Below are 20,983 nucleotides of genomic sequence, written 5' to 3' on the forward strand. Positions count from 1 at the left end.
ACCTCCAGGGGACAACTGTCAGTCGCCTGTTGGGCATTTGGACTGAAAACTGTGTGAGACTGAGCTTTAACAACCTCCGCTGGTCTGCTGTCCAGTATCAGCGTAGAGGAAGAAAAGCTAAACATGCTTCAGAGCTGTGAGAGAAGACGACTCTGAACTGTTGACGCTTGTTTCATCTGTGGACAACATGGACATTTCCTGAGGGACGATCTGGACAACCCAAAGATCCAACACCAGAACCAGTTGGACTGACAGGAAGCCGGAGGAGAGAGACGGGGGAGGATTTGGCTGCAGCAACGCCGTGACCGAGTGGGGAGAGGGGCGAGAAGGAAGGAACAACATGAATCCACATCAACCACTGTGAAGGACGACCTGTCTGTAAGCTCCATCTAGATCATGACTTTAAATCTGAAACAACAGAGCAACAGAGTGAGCAGCAAAACTTCACTCTACCAAGTATAAAGTGCTTTAACTTTTGACACCAAAGAGGACAATGTCCAGAGCAACAGCTAGTTTGGATGTTGCTGAAAGGCTCTCCATTCAAAGGACTATTGCTGGTCAACTGTCGAGTGGCCAAATCAGAGAGTTAAGATTTATACTTTTATGGCAGGAGGTAACTAATCCTCCTGAGCAGACGATCAGTGTTCCTGCTTCTACGCTTTACCTACTTTCCAGATGGAAAATCTGCGCTTTCTTGTTGGGTTTTGAACAGACACTTATCTATACCTTCACTGCACTAATGTCATTTTTTGTTTTGTTGGGTTTCCTAGAAAACACATGAAATTGGGTAGCTTAATTATGATTATTCTTAGTTGTTTGACTCCTATGGATGTTTAAGAGTTTAGAAATTAATTCTTCTAGACATAAGAGAAGTCAATTTAAAATAAACTTTAATGTGTGTAAAAGACTCATGTCTGGCAGAGCTTTCCATCCAGATTTGCTTCGTGATTGATTGTCCTACAAGCTCTCTGTATTGTGCATAATTCATAAATAAACCTGATTGAGTGATTTTACCTGAACAGTGCTTGGTAAGTTTTTTTCCACAACAATGGACAAAAACATTAAAGGCTCTCAAGTAAAAGGCGTGGCAGTTTTAGCTAATGTTGGACCCAGGAGCCAATGCTAACATTAGCATATTAGCCTGCAAAGACTTTTATGCGTCATCTTTTCAAAGAAAAATTAACCTGTAACCATATATGCGAGTAGTAAAGGCATACACGGCACATGAATATATACTGAAGACGAATAACTCGTCTTTAAAGCTCTGCTTCTTCCAATGGAAGCTTCCCACATTTTACTGCGCATGCGCACCGCTGAGCTGAAGCCTTCACTCCAGTGATAAAAATAGTCAAATCCAGTTTACTCAAAATAACGTAGTCTTGTACTTTTCTCAGGCCGAACACGTACATTGCTCACATTACTTGAGTTGAATAAACAATTTAGTGAGACTTGAGTAAAGCGTACAAACCTAATTTAAGTAAGAATAGGTATTGCCTTTTAGAGTGTTCTAGGCAAGTGCGTAGGAACGAGTCTGTCATTGGGGGCGACGCATATCGGAAACCTGACAGATCAGTTAATATTTTGAGCAGAAATGTCAAACAATTATGCCATCATCACATCAGTAATGCGTTACTCTAATCTGACCCTTGTTTCAGTAACAAGTATTCTAACACGTTACTATTTACAATCCAATAATCAGGATTCCAGGATGAACACTCACTTTAGCATTTGCCTCACAACTAACAAGCTACATACTCTGGTAGCACAGACAAGCTACCAGATTCTGATATATCTTATTGGTCAAAAGACATTTGATTATTGGTCAAAATGCACTGATATAAATTGACTTGCAGTTGAACTGGTTCTACTTCTTTCTAAAACCAAAGTAAAAAACAAATAATAAAATAGGACTCGGCAGTTTTAAACTCAATACATCAGTTTGACCAACAAAAATCAAATCTAAAATACAAGTTTTGTTCATCTTGAACAACTCTACATCAGTGCAACAGTTTGATCTACAAAATAAATAAAAATGATACTTTTCACATCTTACTGACACCTTAGCTCCTCACTGTTAACTCAGTCTCACTTTCCAGCTCTGCATTCATTAACTTACCAAACATGAGCCATAAAAAACACTGAAGCAAAAAGCCAAAATGTTTTTATTCTCCTGTCATTTTTAGCCGCAAACATTTAACTAAAATATCTACAGTTATGTGTTTCTGTCTCTGCCTCCCTCTGACTCTCTGCAGCCTGATGTTCCTGCAGGGATTCATGGATTTACAACAGACACTACAGTAATTTACAGGATCGGAACGTGAACTAAATATAAAAAGTATGTTTTTATCATACAGAATGAGAATTTAAACAACTTCATTTTCAGATACATTATTATACATCTCAACTCTATTTACTGTGTAGCAAAAAAATTCACTAATTTATTTTTAAATCTCTCCTCAAGCACTTTTCTTATTGTCTCCTTTAATTAATATAATTTTTTATATAATTAATATAATTAATTAATATAATTTTTATATCTTCACACTCTGAAACGCCACCTGACTCTCCTATGCCTGATCTTCTCATAATAAAATAATGTAGCTTATTTAAAAATTAAAAACAGTTCATACATATTTCAATAAACTAAATGAAGACCTCACCAGAGCTTCTTCACCTTTCTTCAACATCATTCTAGCACTGCTGTTCTCCTAAATATCTAAATAATATAATATAATATATAAATACACGTTAAATGGTCAAGTATGATCAGGTGTTGCACACTTTAAATAATAAAAAGGCTAATTTAGCTGCTTTTTCAACCTAAATCATTGTGACTAGACTAGCTAACTTTTAAACAAAGTTAGCAGTAAAATTTTGGACATGTGACTATTCCAGAATTAAAACAGCTTAACCAAAAAGATTTTGTTCTCTATATGAAAATAAACTGACAAGATGTTATAAACGAGCGATATTCATGGCAAAATTCCTGACAGACAGTTTACTTCATTCAAACGGAGTTTCTCTGACTCCGTCTGCTGCTGCCTTTACTCTGAGCCGTTCAGATGGGGGAGGGGGAGGAAGCGCTCTGCTGAATGCGCTGTTGTGCGCCTTTAAAATAAAAGCATGCGAGTGGAAGATTTTAAAATTCTTCGCAACTGAGGTGAAATTATTGGGGGGAACGAATGTGACTCTCTCCAATATTGGGGGTACATGTCCCCCCCGTGCCCCCTGCTTCCTACGCCTATGACTAAGGCAAATGTTGGATGTCTCATTAAATGCACAACTAACTGCATGACTGGGCCAGAGGACTATGAGGGAAGGGCAACATGTAGGTCTTTGAACTATATGTTGCAACTAGTTATTGGCTCTAAATGTGGTAAAGTGCTACCTTTGGTGTTCACCATCTTAGCACTGGTAACTTCTTACTCAAACACAACTAGCATGGCTAACCCTTTTAGCATGTTGTGCTCTGCATCACTCTGGTTTCAATTAGCTTTTAGGTGTGTTGAAGGGATGAATCCATGCTAACGCCAAGGAGCATTTGGGTATGTCAGTTTCTACTCAACGCTTCAGTGTTGGGTGTTTTCACCATGCAGGGAAGCACTTAAAATATCGTAACATTGTACATGAAAAGCTGTGTAAGATGAGTGATCGCTGGTTCCTTGTCTTCACCCTCATTATCCCCCTCTCTGCCACTGTGATAGCAGTTATTAGTTCATTGTTCCACTATTCGGGCCAGATAATGACAGAACCCGGCTTTCTGGGCACAGACTATCATCCCATGTGTTTTGTGCTCCCTGTCATTAAGCAGCAGGCCTACAGGGTAAGTGATGGTACTCTGTAACACTGCCAGCCTCCCCAGCTGATCGCTGTTCAGTTCAAAGTGGGTTAAACACGTCCTTTTACACTCAACATTTTAAACTTCTGACTTAAGGTCTGCTTAAGTTATGAATATTGCATCTTGTCAAATTTTGATCCTACTGTACCAGCAATATCTTTCCAGAACTTATTTGAGCTACTTTACCAATAAACGCTTCAAGGCTTTTAACTCTTGATTTTAAGGAACTTCACAAACTCACATATTTTCAGAATTTAATCTGAAACTAAACCTACAATATAAAACACAACATCTATACATAAAGCCAATTTTCTTTTGTTTGGGATTCACTAAATTAGCCACTGGTTAGTGGTTCATAATGTACATCTGTAAACAGCGTTTTTCAGTTTTGTCTATTTCTGCTAATTGGGTGCATTTTAGCTCACCTGTTTTATTTTTGCCTCATAATTATTCATATTACGTTTTTTCCACACTGCAGTGGTTGATATGTAGGGTTCAGGAGCATATTTCTATAAGCCAAAGCCTTACTGCAAAAACAAAAAACCTAGTACTTTTTTCTAGTTTCTAATTCAAATACACTTGAAATAAAGGGGAAAACAGCTTTTAAGTGGCTTTTCAGCAAGACATATGAACCTGTTTTGAATCAATAATGTCTTGACAAAGTACTGGTAGATTATTTCACTTATATGAAGACATTTTCCCATGTTATAAGTCAAATAATCTGCCAGTGGAAATAGTACTTTTCATCAATATGAAGTGTGTACACAGAGTGGAAAAAGAAAATGTCTTAATGTGCCTAAAGGCAGTCAAAGCTGAAGCACAAGTTGCCATATGTGTGCAGAGAATCCTGTGCTTCCATGAAGCTGGATCTGTGTGTTTAGAAGTAATAAGGCCATGTATGGGAAGATGTGTGCGCTGTTTATGGAACTCTTCAGAGATCCTGGAAGAAGGTCATTTCTATTTCTATTTTTAGATTCATCCATCATGTGCACTGAATGGTATCTTGGGATTGTTTAGGGGAAAAACCGTCCTTCTTCAGGTTCAGTCTGTGAGTCTTTGTGTCAAACAGAAATTAAGCCGTTTGACAACATTTGTAGGAAATAATTATCCTTTATTCCACCAGCCATTTGTTAGTTTTGTGTCCTTCACTTACAGGTCTACATTACTCTCTCCAACCCAGAGTTTTAGAGGCACTTGTCTCTTGAGGCACTGAGTCAATTGCACAAAGTTTTTGTCTCAAGTAAATGCAAATTGGGCCACATACTTGGTCACTGGGTAACCAAGTAAGTAGTACCAAGTAACTTCTTAAATGAAGAAGAAAAACTGATAAAGAACTCCTTAAAACTGAACTTGATTAGACAAATAACGTAAAATCAGTGCAAAATCTGGAAGAAATGTTGAATCCACTGCTTAAATGTATTCAGCAAGTGAATTAGACTTTAAATTCAATAAAGTCCTCAAAGTCCTGTTAAATTTAGTATAACTTTTATCTCACTGATCATTTTTTCCTTTAAAAAATGCTTGTTTAAATCGTCCTTCCTGTCTATTCCTTACTGTGTATTTATTCAACGCCTAACTTTGATTTTCCTTATAATGAAGTAGTTCAGTAAAATATTCACTAGATGGAGATGTAGTCTAAAAAATTAACGTGAGCGCTTCTCAATGAAAGTCCTGTTAATCCAGAAATATTCAAGAATATTTGTGATGTTTCTCTTGTTGTGAAATTTTGCATAAACTAATTTAAAAATAAAATCTTTTACTGATATGCTCCCCTTTCTGATATGTTTTTTTAAATTTTTTTTTATTGAGCAGCACTGAGAAATTTACGCTCGGCATCAGTACCCAATGCTTCTCCTTCTTATTTACGTTCAAAATATATTTTCTTTGCTGTTTTTTGTGTGTTGTAAGTAAATGCTTGTTTATCTGCTGTGACTGAAATTGATCTATTTTGGTTGACTGTTCTGTTCTTTTAGACTTTTCCCTCCTTCTTCAACATCAGAGATGGTTTGTTTGAATATTATGTTTGCGTGTTAATAACCACAGCCTATTGGGTTTAGTAATTAAATCAGTATTGTCCCACAGACAACACCCTCCATTATGAAAAAAAGCCTCCCTGATTTGAAGGCGGGGCCACCTTCCAGCGCGTCCACGACCCAAAGAAGCGCGCTCCCGTTGCCGGTCCGCTGTCTTGGTGCCTGAGGCGCAGCTCTGTGGAAAGTTGCTCCTCTCTCCGGCGGTGTCGCGCTCCTCTCTGCTGTCACTTCACTTCCCACCTCCGTCATGCCTCTCCTCCTCCTCCTCCTCCTGCTGCAGACATGGGAGTTACCGGCTGCGACTGGAAACTGACCGACTCTGCTGCGCCTTCCTTCTGTCCGCGTTCAGGGCTCCATCACCAGCCGGGGACACCCCGCAGCGCGAAGCTGAGCCTTTTCTGATCAGTTCCACCCTTTTTCTGTGATTTGTTCGTTTGGTTCCGCGTCATTAATGGACTCCGGGAGCTGCGTGTGAGATTGTTTGCAATTTCCGTTCACGCAGCTGAAGATGGAGACGGTGATGGAGAGGGAGTGCAGCGCGCTGGGGGGGCTTTTCCAGACTGTCATCGGAGACATGAAGGTAACAAATGAAAATTGTTGCTTCTTTTGACTTGTGATCACAATCTCCCTGTAATAAATTTCAAAGTGATCCTCCAGGCTGCGTTGCACAAAAGCAGGGAACGTTGGAGTAATTGTGTTTGTCTCTCTGATTTGCAAGCGACATCATTAATTTGCTAATTATCCTGGAGGGGAGGGAGCTGGGTGGGGGGCAGGATGTGAAGGGCTGCAGCTCTTTGCCTCAGTAGAATGTAAACCCAGGTTTACCAAGGTAACCAAACACAGGAGAGCTTTGCATGGATGAATCACTGTTGCTTTGGCGCTGCAGGAGATAAAAACATAATTAGGTGCAAGATGCTGAGCCTCCGTTCAGCTTCAAAGAAAATCCAAAACTCAACTGAAAGCCTAGATGTTTGATTTAGAGGTTAATCTAAACATGTCATTGGCATTTCATGAGAATGGGTTACCTTGTTGCTAGAAAGGGAGAATATTTCCATCCAATTCCTTTTTTTTCCTCTTCAAGAATAGAATCTGCTTAAATGAATGGAAATTAATCAGGAAGTCTGCTAATGAAAAAATAATGAGTAGCTATTTTAAAGCTGTGCTATTTGTCAGTGCAAATTGTCAACTTTTTTCAACAAATGGCTTCTAAAATGGGAGATTATCCTTGGGGAAATATGAGATTGATCCAGAAATACATTTTTTTTCTTGATCTTTCCTTCCTGATGCAGGTTAATTAATCACAGAAAGAACTCCCACCAATTCTCAATGTCTTTTCGTATGATAGTCCCTTTTAAGGTTCACGTGGGTCTTGGGGTTATAAATCTATTGAAATCAGAATTGGCAATGAAGCTAGAAATTAAAAAATATGAATGGTGCACTTCTGAGACTTACTCATGTTAGTCTTTCATCTTTTAACAATATTTTTGAAGTCAATTATTTTTCTACTCATCGAAGCAAAAGTACCTTTAATGTTCACTTCAGCATCTTCTGATACAAGAAAACTTGACTTAGATGCTGAAATGCAAGAAGGAAATTTGATGAGAAGTTTGCTTCTCTTTACCATCATATGTTTCTAATGAGGTTGAGTAGGCACTGCTGACCTTCATTTTGTTTGATTCTTTTTGAAAACGACATTTCTGTATCGGTTGTTCACAACAGCAAATTTAAGTCACATCAATTGCCATGATGAGACGGATTCCAGTGAAGAGCTGATGGATACAGAAACAGAAAAGCAACAAGCAGCCAGTCAAAGTGATGGAAATCGATTCTTACAGTTAAAATAACTGTGTATCATTTATTATTGTGTTGCCATTCGTGGATCTACTTACAGAATAAACATTGTTCGATGCATTTGTATTTTCAAGTCTATTTTGCCAGATATATGTAACCATTTTGCCTTATAGAGCACCATACATATTTTAACATGAGTCGTTTGGCCTTCAGAGCAGCTGTAGCTTTTTGTGATTGGAAATATTTCCAAACACCCAAATTTGTCTTTCCTGTCCGGAAGAAAAAGAAAAGATTTAAATACTGCAGTCTTTCAGCAGTATGTCGTACAGCAACACTTGGAGGGCCAGTGGTGCCCAGTTCATGCCCGATCACAGAGAAAACTTCAATCACTTCAACACGTTTCCTGACCTCTCATTTAGAGTACTTCAGACCACAGGAATGCTGCAGGTTTCTGCCTAATGTAGCAATTAGACATAAACCCCAGTGAACCTAGTATACCCATTTATCAATGTTGGTTGATAAATGGGAATGTTGCATGACGGATGCATCTGTTCCTGTGGGTTCTATAGTTACAGACAGGTGGCTTCTAACAAGTGTAGCTGTGGTTCTCTAAAGAAGGTCTGGAGTCCTTTGCCACTCCCTTTTCCCTTCTCATGTTTCTATGTTTTTACATTTGTTTGTTGTCATTCACTCCATTTCCTCCTCTTTCTCTACTCACTCTTTCTTCATCTTCTCCCACGCTGCTCCTCCCACTTCCACCCGGTTTGTTGTTCTCCTTTATCCTCGTGCTGCCTCTCTGTTCCTTCAGTCTCAGGAGAAACAGCTAGTCCTTTAAGATCCAATAAGACTTTGATCTTTATCTTAGGTCTGGATATCAAGGCTGTAATCAATAAAACATCACAGTAACTTTGAATGTGACTTTAAAGAGTTAAAACGCAATCTTTTTAACAGCAGCTATCTATCAAAGACTGTTTTGCGGTTAAAAGTGGTTTTAGATTAAAGCCAAACAGTTTTAAAGTAACAGATGCAGATTAAATGCATCAGAAATGAGTTCAACTCATTTGCAGGTGTACGTGTATGAATTAAGCCTCCAGAATAGAAGCTATTCTTGTGTTTATGTATTGGGAGATCCTTGTCATCATATTTAATGATGGATCAAATGAGAAATTAATCTTTTGGAAAACACGAACGTTTTAGTTTCCCAGTTTGAACTCTATTTCTTTTTTTCTTTTTTTTGTTTAGAAATGTATCAGTGAAGTCATTTTCAAAGATGTACGGTTAAAGCTGCTTGGTTACTGTTTCTGTTTGAGGCTGTCTGTTTGGACATGTTGACTTTTACTGCTGCTTTAAAACTCTGCTAATCCCCCACTGATGTTAGTAGGAGGGAAAACTTTGTCTACACTAAACTTTATAGGGCAAAAAAGTATTTTTTGGTTTTAGTGAGCCTGTAGTCCTTAACATAGCTGTCCTGGATTGGATTCCCGACCCCGTTCCATTTACAGCATGTTGTCTGCCTCTCTTCTCTGCCTGTTGAGCTACTAATGAATAATTGTCACTAGCAGCGCAAACGAAATCTAAAAATACATTTGAAAAAGAACATAAATCTGCATTTGACTTGCTAATCAAGGAAAAATCAGCTAATTTTGATTATTTGATTAGTCAACTATCACAGTTTAACTGACTGAGACTAAGACCAAGCTGAAATTCCTGCGTTTTTGCTTTGAGTCTGTAACTCAACTCTGTGCTGCCATCAGTCAAAAATACAATTTGAACAATTTTGTGCAGCAGCTGCTTGTTTATTCTGTGACAGTCACAGAGCGCCACATGGTTTCTACTGAAAGGATGCTCTGTTTTTCTGCTGATCTGCATATGCAATGTGGAAATTTACCAACTTTTATCTTTAAGCTTTGCATCCTAACATAATAAAAGCTGCCTCACATCTGTTTGTTGCCAATTATCCCTCTTCAGTGGTATGGTACAGCACTTAAATTTCTTACTTGCATGCCAACTAAGGGATGCCAATAGTAAACAATTAAAGGCATCATGAATCTGTTAAGGGACAGTTTAGAGGATTAGTTTCGTGCAAGAGACCTAATTTTAACAGCAACCTCCACCCTGCTCGTTTTTTAAAATATTTTAAATGTCTTTTCATGCTTTTAGCTTGGTTCCGATTTAGTACTTGAGTACTTGGGAAGCTTTGCTGACGTGTTCTATTTTATTAATTGCAGATAAACCCAAACCTTCCTTTGCCATATGAACATTGTGCATCGTGATATTGTGATACTTCAGTAATATTACTTCCAGTGTAAGGACATAAGGTGGTAAAGTTAAAAGATTACTTTAAATCTTAATCTGCCAGTAGTATGAATCATTTTGGATTTAGCTGCATGGTATAGTTATTTTTTTTAAATCTATTTCTGCAGGTGTAGAGACAGACTTCTATGGTGTTAATTTGTGTTCATTCTGGACAGTACTATATAGTTTTGGACAAGTGAAGGCCACGTGCTGTTTGGAGTTTGATGTATTGGTTGCATCCACCAGTCATGATGGAAATCATTTCTGGAGGCTGTTGAGGCATCAGTAGGTGATGAGTCGGGAATAAGAAGAGAACGCAGAATCAGATATGTCTGACATTGATTGTCTGGTCACTGATTGTCCCTCACTTTCAGTGGCCAGATCTTTGAATGCCGACTCTGTAATCAGTTGGCAACCAGAGTTGTATCCTTAAGGTGACAAACACATTTTCACCAGTTGATATTTGGAAACTCTAAATCTTGCTATTTGAGTCTGTTGTCTGACTTCACCATGTATTTTATCTTTTAAGATATAATTGACAAAAATGAATGAATTACTATCAGAAGGAATTCTCTCAAAGGAATTTCAGTAAAAGTGCCTGATGTTGGAAACTCACTGACAGATTTCTCGTCTGATACAACTATGTGGGTGGAAGCGTCTGTTTCGGTGTCGCTGTGGAGGAGACCTCAGTCTGCTGCTAATTGTCTCCAGAATGCATTGGCGTCCCATTTTCATTCGCCCTCCACACGACAGCCGAATTAAAGGAAAACAAACAGGAAATGCCACAAGCACAAGGTTAATGAGGTAAAATAAGATTGTGTTTGTATGTAATCTAAAATGAGGTGCCGACTGTTTACCTTTACCTAACAACCCTTAGCCAGGTAGAGCATTTTATGTTCTTTAAAGGAGGGAGCTTAAACTAGAAGCCCGAGATCTTTAGAAAAGCTAATTTGATACGTTATTTTTTGATGGGGGAAGTGGCTCTGAAATAATGAAACTGAATATGATATTTTTAGGAATTTTTGATACATGATTGAAAAATGATGATGCAAGCTGGTGTCAAAACCTGTTCTTAATTAATTGAAGGAATAAAAATATGCAGCAGGAACCAGTTTGCTTTTCCAAGGCAACATGTTTGAACCTCACTCTGTTCTGCATTTCTGCAGGTAAGTGTTTTAAACAGCGGCAGCACCTCACCAATGAAATCATTTTTTATGATTCCTGGAAACAAATGCTTAATGTTCCCAAAATTAATCGGTGTAGTCAATGAGTTCTTTTTTTTTTGTTACAGATGAATTGGTTCTTAATGGCCAGATGTACATCTGATATCTTATCTGTTTTTTTTTCTTTTTACAGAATTGTACTCGCTGTATCAAACTGGATTTATAAAAAAAATACAGCTAGCGATAGTTAAAGATATGTAAGGCTCGTTTTATTGTCTTAAATTGGACTATTTGGAGGCAAAACTAACTCAAGACTGGGATATTGCCACATTTTTTTTTTTTGTTGCTGAAAACTAGCTCATCTTTTGGTGCTAAAGACAATTCTTTCCTCAAACTCAGCACGGCTAAAGCTGTTGGGAATATAATCTTTGCTCAGGAAGCTCTAGTGCACTGGGGTTTGTTTGGTTGACCAATTCCCCCACAAGATTGTGGCTCTAGCCCAGGGTTCTGCAACCTTCACAATCAAAGATCTGTTTTTGTTCTCAAAAATGAAACTTTAGCTAAATAAAACTCATTTACTGCCACAAATATTACTGTAGGTTTTTAAAAAGTTTACTTATTTTTGATGAATATCTACGTTAGACGACATGTCAAAAAGATTTTAGGTTTTAAAGTAGAAAATCATAACTATTGGAAAAACAAGGTAGATACATTTTCTTCTATGGGATGTTGTGTAAAATAACGAAAAATGAAGTGCATATTTTCCAATCAAGCAACAATAAAACTAGATTTGAACAAATATTACTGATGCTTTCAGTGTCTATTCTGGACATTTAATGCAAGTATTTCATATAAAAACAGCTAAAATCTACAAGTGTTGTTAAATCTACATTATCATTACCTGGTTCTTTATCATTGTTTAGCCAAAGTTGTAAACCGCCTCTAAAACCTGGGGTTAACCCAGTACTAACTTTAGTCAGGATCTAAAGTCTGGATCATGATGTGGCAAATGAAAACATTATGCAACACTTTTTTAAAAGTCTGGAGTTCTGTTTTGGTTTTGATGTCTCAAATTTAAAATAAAAAAATGTAAAATGTACTTCCACAATTATAAAATGTCAAATTTATTACCAATAACACCATTTCACTCTTCCTGCGGTTTATTTAGATTGTATCCACTTTTTCTAACGGGTCTTTTTTTACTCTAGTTTCTTTTTTTACTCTAGTTCTTCAATGCTGCAGGTGCAAATTAGAGCTAATTAATTAGGGCTGTGGCGTTTAAAAGGTGCATTTGTTTAAAACGGCGTTGACAAAGTGACAGAATAGCGTTAATTACTTAAAAAGTAATGATTAAGGTAAATACAGGAATGAGAGTTATACATTGGCTATAAGAGACGCTCAGATATCAGATCCTCAGCCTCTCTGTGTTGCCCTGCTGAGCGCATCATTTAACTGGTGTCCTGTGAGACTGACCTCCTACCCCCATTTTGATTAAACTGAGTGCATGAGATGTTTAGCGTGGCCTCGTTTTGCTTCATTCAGCGCTTCACTTCAATATCTGCATCTCCTCTCTGCAGCTTGATGTATACCCAAATGGTTTCCACATCCCTTGCAAATGTGAACGTGTCTTGCAATAAGCCGTTAATCATCTACACGCCGTTGTGCTGGTTAAAACGAAGCAGACACATGACTGTTGATCCATTTAAGTGGAACTGATCTGCATGCCTGTCCCCAGAGGAAAAACCAGCTCATCCTCTTATAATGTGAGCTGCTTTACACTGAGCCTAAAATCTGCTTTTACACCTGGATCTGCTGTGTTTTTTTCCTCTGTTTTATAGTTTATGTTTTGTAGAAGCACCACTGCTGCGGTTGTCTTTGTGTAGTGAGTTTATGTCCATATAGGGAACTCTTGCTGATGTTAAGTGACTATTATACATGAAGGCATATAAATAGTTTGTGTACATGCAAAATATTGGGGGCTGGGGGGCTTGACACAAAACTCAGCCTGTTTTTTTTAGTAACTTCTACAGAAGATGATAATTGGGATAATTCGAGATCTTTTGTAATTCATACCAGTTTGGCATTTTCTGGATATTCAGCATATTAGAAGTCCTGCACTGTAAATTGCAGGATGCCATGTTTCTTCTTGCACTTGGTTCTTGATGTTCTATAGTCACGTTTCAGAGGTTTAGTAAAGGTTTAGTCTTTTGACTAAGACTTCAATAAGACAGAAAAGGAGCTTTTTTTCAAATCAGGTGTCTGCCTGTTGTTACAACCAAATGACAAAGGTTAACCGAGTTCTCAACAGCCTTTTAAGTGAAATAAATAAACCTTATGACGTGTTTTAGGTTTAATGGTGTAACAGCATCTAGATTGCAATGGAAACATTAAAGTTAGAGATGAACGTTGATTTTTGGAGCTCTGGTCAAACAGGACACTTTGAGTTTGTAATCTTTGGGACAAACCCACCGGCTATCCTGAACTTGTCTTTGTTCTTGTTTTCAGTTGCAGAGGTCATGTTTCCATTTGACAAGTCAAGTTTCATTGATTTTTATTTATCTTTAAAAGTTGCTAGGAACTGTAATACTGGCCCTCACGCTACACTATTTTCCATAACACAAAGTTTTTGAATGTATTTTATATAAAGTAAGGCTTATAGTCATATTCAATACATTTTGATATAATTGAAAGGGTTATTCGGTCAATTCATAAATTTACTGTTCTTTATTCAGTGAAGCAAGTAGAGGTGTGTAGCGTAGCCAGAGATTACAATGTCACAGAAAACAAGACTGAAGTTTCATTTCAGGAATAGTTTGACTCTTTAGCACAGCACTGTTTCACATTGCTTTAAAATGTGATGACTTTAGAAGTGAAGTTTGATTTAAGATCCCTTAGACTGTGAAGATAAAAAAAAAAACAAATCAAGAAAAATCTGTCTAAATGTCACCAGGGCCTTAAATAACTACGTGTTTGTGCTGTCGTGTTGTAAAGTGGATTTTTGGCTTTTTCAAAGAAATTACTGTCAAATAATACTGAGAGTTATTAGATTTTAATAAAAGGAGCAGAAATGTATCCAGTAATATATAGAAAAATATTGATGGCTGTACTGGCATTTCTTCTCATCTCTCTCCTTTAAGGCTTGGACAATAAATATTTTAAGAGAATTAAATCAGCTTTCCTTTAGCCTACAGTTCTTCACAATCAACATTAAAGAAACACTCAGGAACAAGCAAAAAGCAAATGATTCTATAGTTTAAGCTTGTCCAGTTGCTTACAGAGCTGAACAAATGGATCAGTGGATTCCTGAAGGACCAGCAGGCTGCTTCTGCTGCCTCTCGTTGTTACCACGGTGACAATTTATGTCCTCAGTGACTGATGGATGCAGCGACTGAGACCTTGCCCTCTCTTCTGCGTATATTTTAAAGAGAAGGAAGCCTGGAGACAGAGAGGATGTAATGAGCTGTGGCTATATATACATGTATAATATGGAGTGCAATAGAGAAGATTTGATTAATGAGCCGGAAGAAGGAATGCCAGTGCTTTTGACAAATTGAAGGAGGGTAGGTATGGAAAAACGCTGCTAAAGTAAGGGTATAACGCATGTTAACGTGGAGAAAAAGACAAACGGAAGCAAATCGGGAGCACAGAAGTGTGTTTGTGTGTGTTTGGGTGAGGCTACATGCACTTGAGACTCTCCCCTCCCCAAAAAAAGCAGCCCCTTTTCTCTATCTGAAGCCCCTTCTGCAGCAGGAGCATTGCCATGGCAACGGTAGCCAGGCAATGACGCCGGGCATCACTCTCACAAACGAGAGGCTGAACACGCCCAGCTGCACCGTTGGATGGGGAAAATGTGCAGAGGATGACGCAGGAGAAAGAGATGGTGGTCGCTGAGTGGAACCAGAAGAGGAGGAACTCCCTCTTCCTCCACTTCCTCGTTTCTCATACAATGGTTAATGTGTCAGAAATATTGTATTGTGTCTTATGTTTATCAATGAGAATCTAAATGAGTAGCATGGCAAAAGATCTTATTATAGGACCCTGGACTCATGAATGCAGTCAGAATGGACTAAAAACTGAACATTCAAAGTGATAGTTTAGAATTTAGAATTTTGTATGTCTCTGTGAAGTCACAAGTAATGGTGTATTTATCTTTAATGGACAGATGTCAAATCACAAGGAATTTCTAGAAAACTAAAATAACATAATGTGGTGAAAGGGTTGTATGATGGAGGCCCCATTTTGTTAAATTCAGCAATGAAAAACAAACCTAAATGTTGGCATCTGTGTATTCGGTGGCTTAATAGCTTACAAACAGTCTACACTTTAACAAGGTCAGCACTTATCATTATGAGTGTTACAATGTTAAATTAAGGCTGCTGGTTGGATCAATCCACCTCATTAGCCTGATCAGCTGATCGATAACCTGCTAAGTTAATTTCCAAACAACTCAGTGTAACACACAGTCTTTCAGATTTTCATGCATTGAATCTAGGTCTAATTAATTATTGAAAAAAATATAATCCTGATTATTTTGGCCAATATTGAAATGACTACTGATTTAAAGAGTTGATTTATTGCATTTGAAAAACACTGAACTGCCTTCAAACTTGTATTTTCCCCGACAGCTTCTTGTTGACTTTTTGACATAAGAAAAATTAACACTAATCAGAGATGTAATGCAACAGTTTAAGCATTTTAAATAAAGCTTAATGAAATAAACACATGATAAATAAGTTAGACAATGAATATCTCCAGCAACAAATTTTTGCTCTCAATTTAGTGCATCTGCTAAAAGGTTCTATACTAAAATGTACGTAGCTCACCCCCTGGTTTAAATTTGGGCTAATCAGATTGATTGTGTTGATTTGATCATTTCACACTTTGCTATTTTATACTCTAGCAGTTTTGGGCAAAAGGATTAATCTGCCATTTTGGGCTGACAAAACGAATCTGCACTAAGTGCATAAGTTCAGCCTTTTAAAGGAACAAAGGCGCACAGACAGAAGACATAAGATAAGAATTAAGTTTTAACCTAAATAAATGAACAGTCTTGGAGATGTGATATTGTCACAAATTACTTATAATGGAGCTGTACACGTTGACGCAATAAATAAACCAGAAACTTTGTATTTCATATTTTTGTTCATCTATAACATTAGTTTATGTCATAGACTGGACAGATGAGTTGCAGCTGATTCTGTGAAATGATATAACCAGCAGTTTTAACCAGTGTAATATTTGCGTAGTTTGGCTAACTACTAGCTAAACTACGCAAAGATGTTGTGTAACAAACATCTTGTGTAACAAAGATGTTTGTTACACATCTTTGTTACACAAGATGTGTAACAAACTTAACACATCTTGTGAAATGATATGTGTTTCATACAAATCAATATGTCTCTTTATCCCATTGGCATGAATCCTTTCAGTTTGAATTTTACATTTCTAGCAATTTATTACAGTAGCTAAAACAGAAGATCTGTCTGACCAGATGTTTATTGTCATGTTTCTACACAGAAGGTTACTAGTACAGATAATAACTTCACAGATCCTCCTATGACAAAACTGCTAACTGTCCCTTTATTTTGGAAACCCTTTATTTAGAATTTTAAACAGGCAAAGGAATTGTAATACTTTTTAAAATGACTTGTCACATTTTTGTTTGGGACTGAAAACAAATCTGTGATAAATTTGGCGTTTATCACGTGATCCTGTGAGTAGAAACTCCCCAGATCTTTTGCTGCAGTGAGAAAGGAGGGTTTAATTTAAGCCCCGCCCTCTTGGATGGCACCCTGTGACTCCTGCTGACATTAGAAGGGTAACCCTACTTTCTCGTGTCCCTGTGCGTTTGGCTGCAGTGTCAAAGCGTTTCCTTCAGTGTAACTTCTCAAAGCACACATCGAGCAGCACCGCATTGCAGCGTTTGCTCTCTCGGCCCTCATGTCTTCCTCATATTAGTCGCAGTCTGTGGACATGGGCTGGATTTGCATGCCCGGAGGGGCTTGTTTGGCCCTTTTCTGTGCACAGGCAGCTTCGGGTGGGGCGTATGGATCGACCCTATTGATCGGTCTCCGAGCTTTTTCTGTTTAGAATTTGTGTTGAGGTCAGACAAGTTATGCATGGGGGGAGCTTTTCACGAGGGGCAATAATTTGGCTGGTTTGTTGCTGAAAGCATATGATATCAGTTTAAAGGATAAAACGGTAAAACAAACTGTTGTAGGAGTATAATCATATAATATAGTAAAGCTGACATTGTCCTCCCTTTTCTTCAGTGCTTTGCTAATAAAAGGATGATATTCTCAAACTTAGTGTTAGATCAAACTTTTTTAATTAGATTTTTGATTGAATATACTGAAAGTTTGCGTCTATCATTGCTTTTTCTCTCTGTCTTCAGGGCAGCTACCCCGTCTGGGATGACTTCATCAGCAAAGCCACCAAACTGCAAACACAACTAAGGTAACTCACACATGCTCAGTCATACTGTAATCATATTCAATTCTGTATGAAGTAAAATGCTGGATTTTCTCAACATTTTTATCAGTAAGTATTATGATGTTAAAAAAAATGTCATGTTTCGTCAAGCAGCTTTAAATAGACAATGATAAACTGAGTAAATACAAAATGTAGTTTTCAAAAGATGTTATATCCATCCAAACCTAGCTCAATTTAATATGTCTGTGAATGTAGTCACCTTCTGAGAAGAAGATGTGCACAAATTCATGATTTAACATAAATCATCACTTTTACGTTTTTCATTGTTAAAACATCTAAATAGTTGATCCACAATTTTAAGGTTCCATTCCTGTGATTTTAAAAAGCAGAAGCAGCAGAGTTCGTCCAGTTTTGTTGTTGCTGCTACCGAGAAAACCTGTAAAATGCAAACTGTGTGTCCCGAGAGCAGCTCTGTTTACCACACAGGTTGATGCTCAACAAGAGCTTGACAGGGAGTCAGTTTTGCTCATGGGGGCTTTTTGTTGTCGGTTCTCGCATGGATCAACTGTTTTTGTTTTTACCTTAAACTCTTCATGTCAAGCAAGTCAGTTGGAAACCAGACGAACAGACCTGAGGCACACAGTGTGAAATGCAGTGGTGAGGAAAAGTGTTTGCCCCAGTCATGATTTCTTTTATTTTTGTATGAAAAAATCCAAACCTACATTTTTGTGTGTGAAAAATCGATTGTCTCCTAATAAATAACAGGTTAGGCCACAGTTAGTAGAGGCAATCACTTTAGATGTGGTTTAATAATTATAAACAGCAGTATTTAAACACAACATGTTGTGCTTTTTTGTCTAATATTCAAATTTGTATCTGAAACATGGAAAAAACAAATCTTAAAGGGTGCCAGCATTTTCTCGCCATTGTATTTTCTTTGAATAAAAGCTGTTCAACAATAATGCGTTACAAAGTCTTCAATAGTTTTAGATATATTTGATAAATGCAAGAATCTTGTGACTTTATTTTATTTTTATCCATGAAGTGCATTGAGATGACATGTGTTGTGAATTGGTTCCACACAAACTGAATTGAATTGTTGCAAAATGCTAATGTTTCAGGGTTGCACAGCCAGAGCCCAGATCATGGCGTTCTACAGGTGTTTCTAACCTCAGTTAATGAAAACCCAATCAGTGTGCTTCATTAAGTGTTTAAATTTCAGACTCGCCTCCTTTTGCCACATTCCAGACACTCTAGTTTGCTGCATTTAACACACACATGCAGGTTCACACACTAAACAGAAACCTATTGCTGACGTTCAGCAGTTAATAAATGCACATGCATGCAAAATGCTAAGAGCCTGCACTTAAACTCTACTTTCTAATGGGAATGTTAACACACATAGATTTCCTACCAGCCATTTAACCGTGAAGGTCTACCTGCCCTGCAGCGAGGCCATGCGTGCGCACACACACACACACACACCCACACACACACACTCTCACGCACAGACATGCACGACTTGATTAACCTTCTGTAGCAGGAAGATATGAAGGATCACAACATATGGCCATTATCTGTGTGATTTAGACTCGACACTCAACATCAGGACAGAGTTGTCAAAATATTATCCGTGATATTTTGGTGTTGATGCAGAGGCAAAAATTAAACCCCCCAATAATTTAGTATTAGTTTTAAAATATTCTAGCTTTCTGCCATTTTGTTCTTTATAGAGCAGGAGTCTTTAACTCCTAACCCTAACAGTTTTGAAAGCCTTTGTTGTGCCACTTTTAAATGCATCCCTGCTGCAACACGTGTAGGGAAAAGAAATAACAGTTTGTTTCAAGGTCTCTGCAGAACCTTTTAAAAATGCTAAGAATTTTAAAAGGCCACTTCATTTTTATTGTTGCTTTCAAAACTGCAACCAGTGTCAGTCAACCTGCAATACATTTTTTTTGCATTAAACATCATCACATGTTGAATTAAAACAAAGTTCACACAAACGTCTAATTTGGTTTTGGCTGGTATGAATCTGCTTGACGCAACTCTTCAACAAAGATCACACTAAACTTTTTTTCTGTTCACATTTGTTCAAACAATTTTAAAAAATATTGTCATGTTTGTTCAGTATCATTAACATAAAAATCACTATGCTTAATGAATTATTAACTATTTGACAGCCTTTTTAAAGCAATAACTCTGTCTGTTCTCTCAGGACGACGGTTGTCGCAGTAGCCGCTTTCCTGGACGCCTTTCAGAAAGTGGCTGATCTGGCAACTAACAGTCGAGGTAAGACTTAAAGAAAACACACTGTTTTCTAGATTATTTTTCTCTGCAACACTTCTATGGCTTCATTTCTTTTTTTTCATAAAAAGCATCCAGATCATGAATCGAGCAAACACTACAGTGGGCGGTTTTTGGTTGATTGTGATTCTGTTTGTTACCTCTGGGTTTTGAATGTGCTGCTTGTGGATGATTTTCTTGGACATTCTTTGAACCTTTGCTTTGGGTGGGAATTAAAGCTGTTAGGATTGATCTGAAGCCCGGCTTGAAGCAGGGATGATTTGAAGCTTTGCTTGTTTTTCTTTCAGATCTTTTGCTGCAAGCCACACATTGATGTTTCTTGTAATTTTTCATTTAAGATCAAGGTTTGCTTACTGGCTGTTTACTGCCTCAAACACAGCAAGTTCAAAACATTTTTTATTACACTTTTTGTGTCGGTAATTCATTATGGTATAAAATGCATGCTTGGCTTGTAACGTTTCTTGAAAATATTATTTTGAAAATAAAAATTTTAAAAATATGAACATTTATGTTGGAATTAACAGCAAATATAATTTTAAAATGTAAACATATTTAAATTTTGTGGATTTGAATTTAAAGGATAAAAGAAAAAAGTCCAAAAGCAAAACACTATTTAAAACTTTAAGAAAATAAGTAATGAGAACATATCTTCTAACATTCAATCATACTTATTTAAAAAAAGGAACCAAAATAATGACTTCCATAGTATACGTTATGTAAGGCAGTGGAGAGGAAATAATGGATTTGATTACCCTGCAGAAAAGCTCTCATTTTATTTTTGGTGTTTATCGCCAAAAATAACCAAATAAATAACTTCAGATATAGAAAATGTTATAATTTTACCTTAAAGGTGAAATAGACTGTAGCAAAAACATCACCCAAAAAGATTGGAAAGTGAAATCTGTCCTCAGAAATTTATCCCTGAACTTCATACACACACATAAAGCAAGACTAGGAAAAAGCAAACGCAGAGGAAGAGAGGAAAGAGTTTTTGCTGACTGAAAGTCACAGAAACCCTCAAACATACACAATTTGTGTTTTTGTTGACAGCCTGCATAAAGCTAATGCACAGATGGCACACACACTGTTTTCAGAACATAAACACAAGTCTCAGGGGGGAAATCTGC

The 20,983-nt window shown here is 37.4% G+C and overlaps 1 protein-coding gene across 4 annotated transcripts in view; it reads left to right on the plus strand.

Annotated features, from left to right (window-relative positions):
* Positions 1-5,684: 5,684 nt before the first annotated feature.
* LOC103472803 (MTSS I-BAR domain containing 1) overlaps positions 5,685-20,983 on the plus strand; it is a 56,806-nt gene continuing 41,507 nt past the window's right edge. Inside the window, exons 1-3 of one of the 4 annotated variants that reach the window (XM_008422642.3) lie at positions 5,685-6,451; positions 17,515-17,576; positions 19,768-19,841. In XM_008422642.3, coding sequence (XP_008420864.1) covers positions 6,380-6,451; positions 17,515-17,576; positions 19,768-19,841 — 208 coding nt within the window. In that variant the 5' untranslated portion in view covers positions 5,685-6,379. The remainder of the gene's footprint in view (positions 6,452-17,514; positions 17,577-19,767; positions 19,842-20,983) is intronic. The other 3 variants (XM_008422644.3, XM_008422645.3, XM_008422646.3) reach the window with 3 other exon arrangements.

The sequence above is a fragment of the Poecilia reticulata genome, chromosome 11 (genome assembly GCF_904066995.2).
Source record: "Poecilia reticulata chromosome 11, P_reticulata-male-v2, whole genome shotgun sequence".
Taxonomy (NCBI): Eukaryota; Metazoa; Chordata; class Actinopteri; order Cyprinodontiformes; family Poeciliidae; genus Poecilia; species Poecilia reticulata.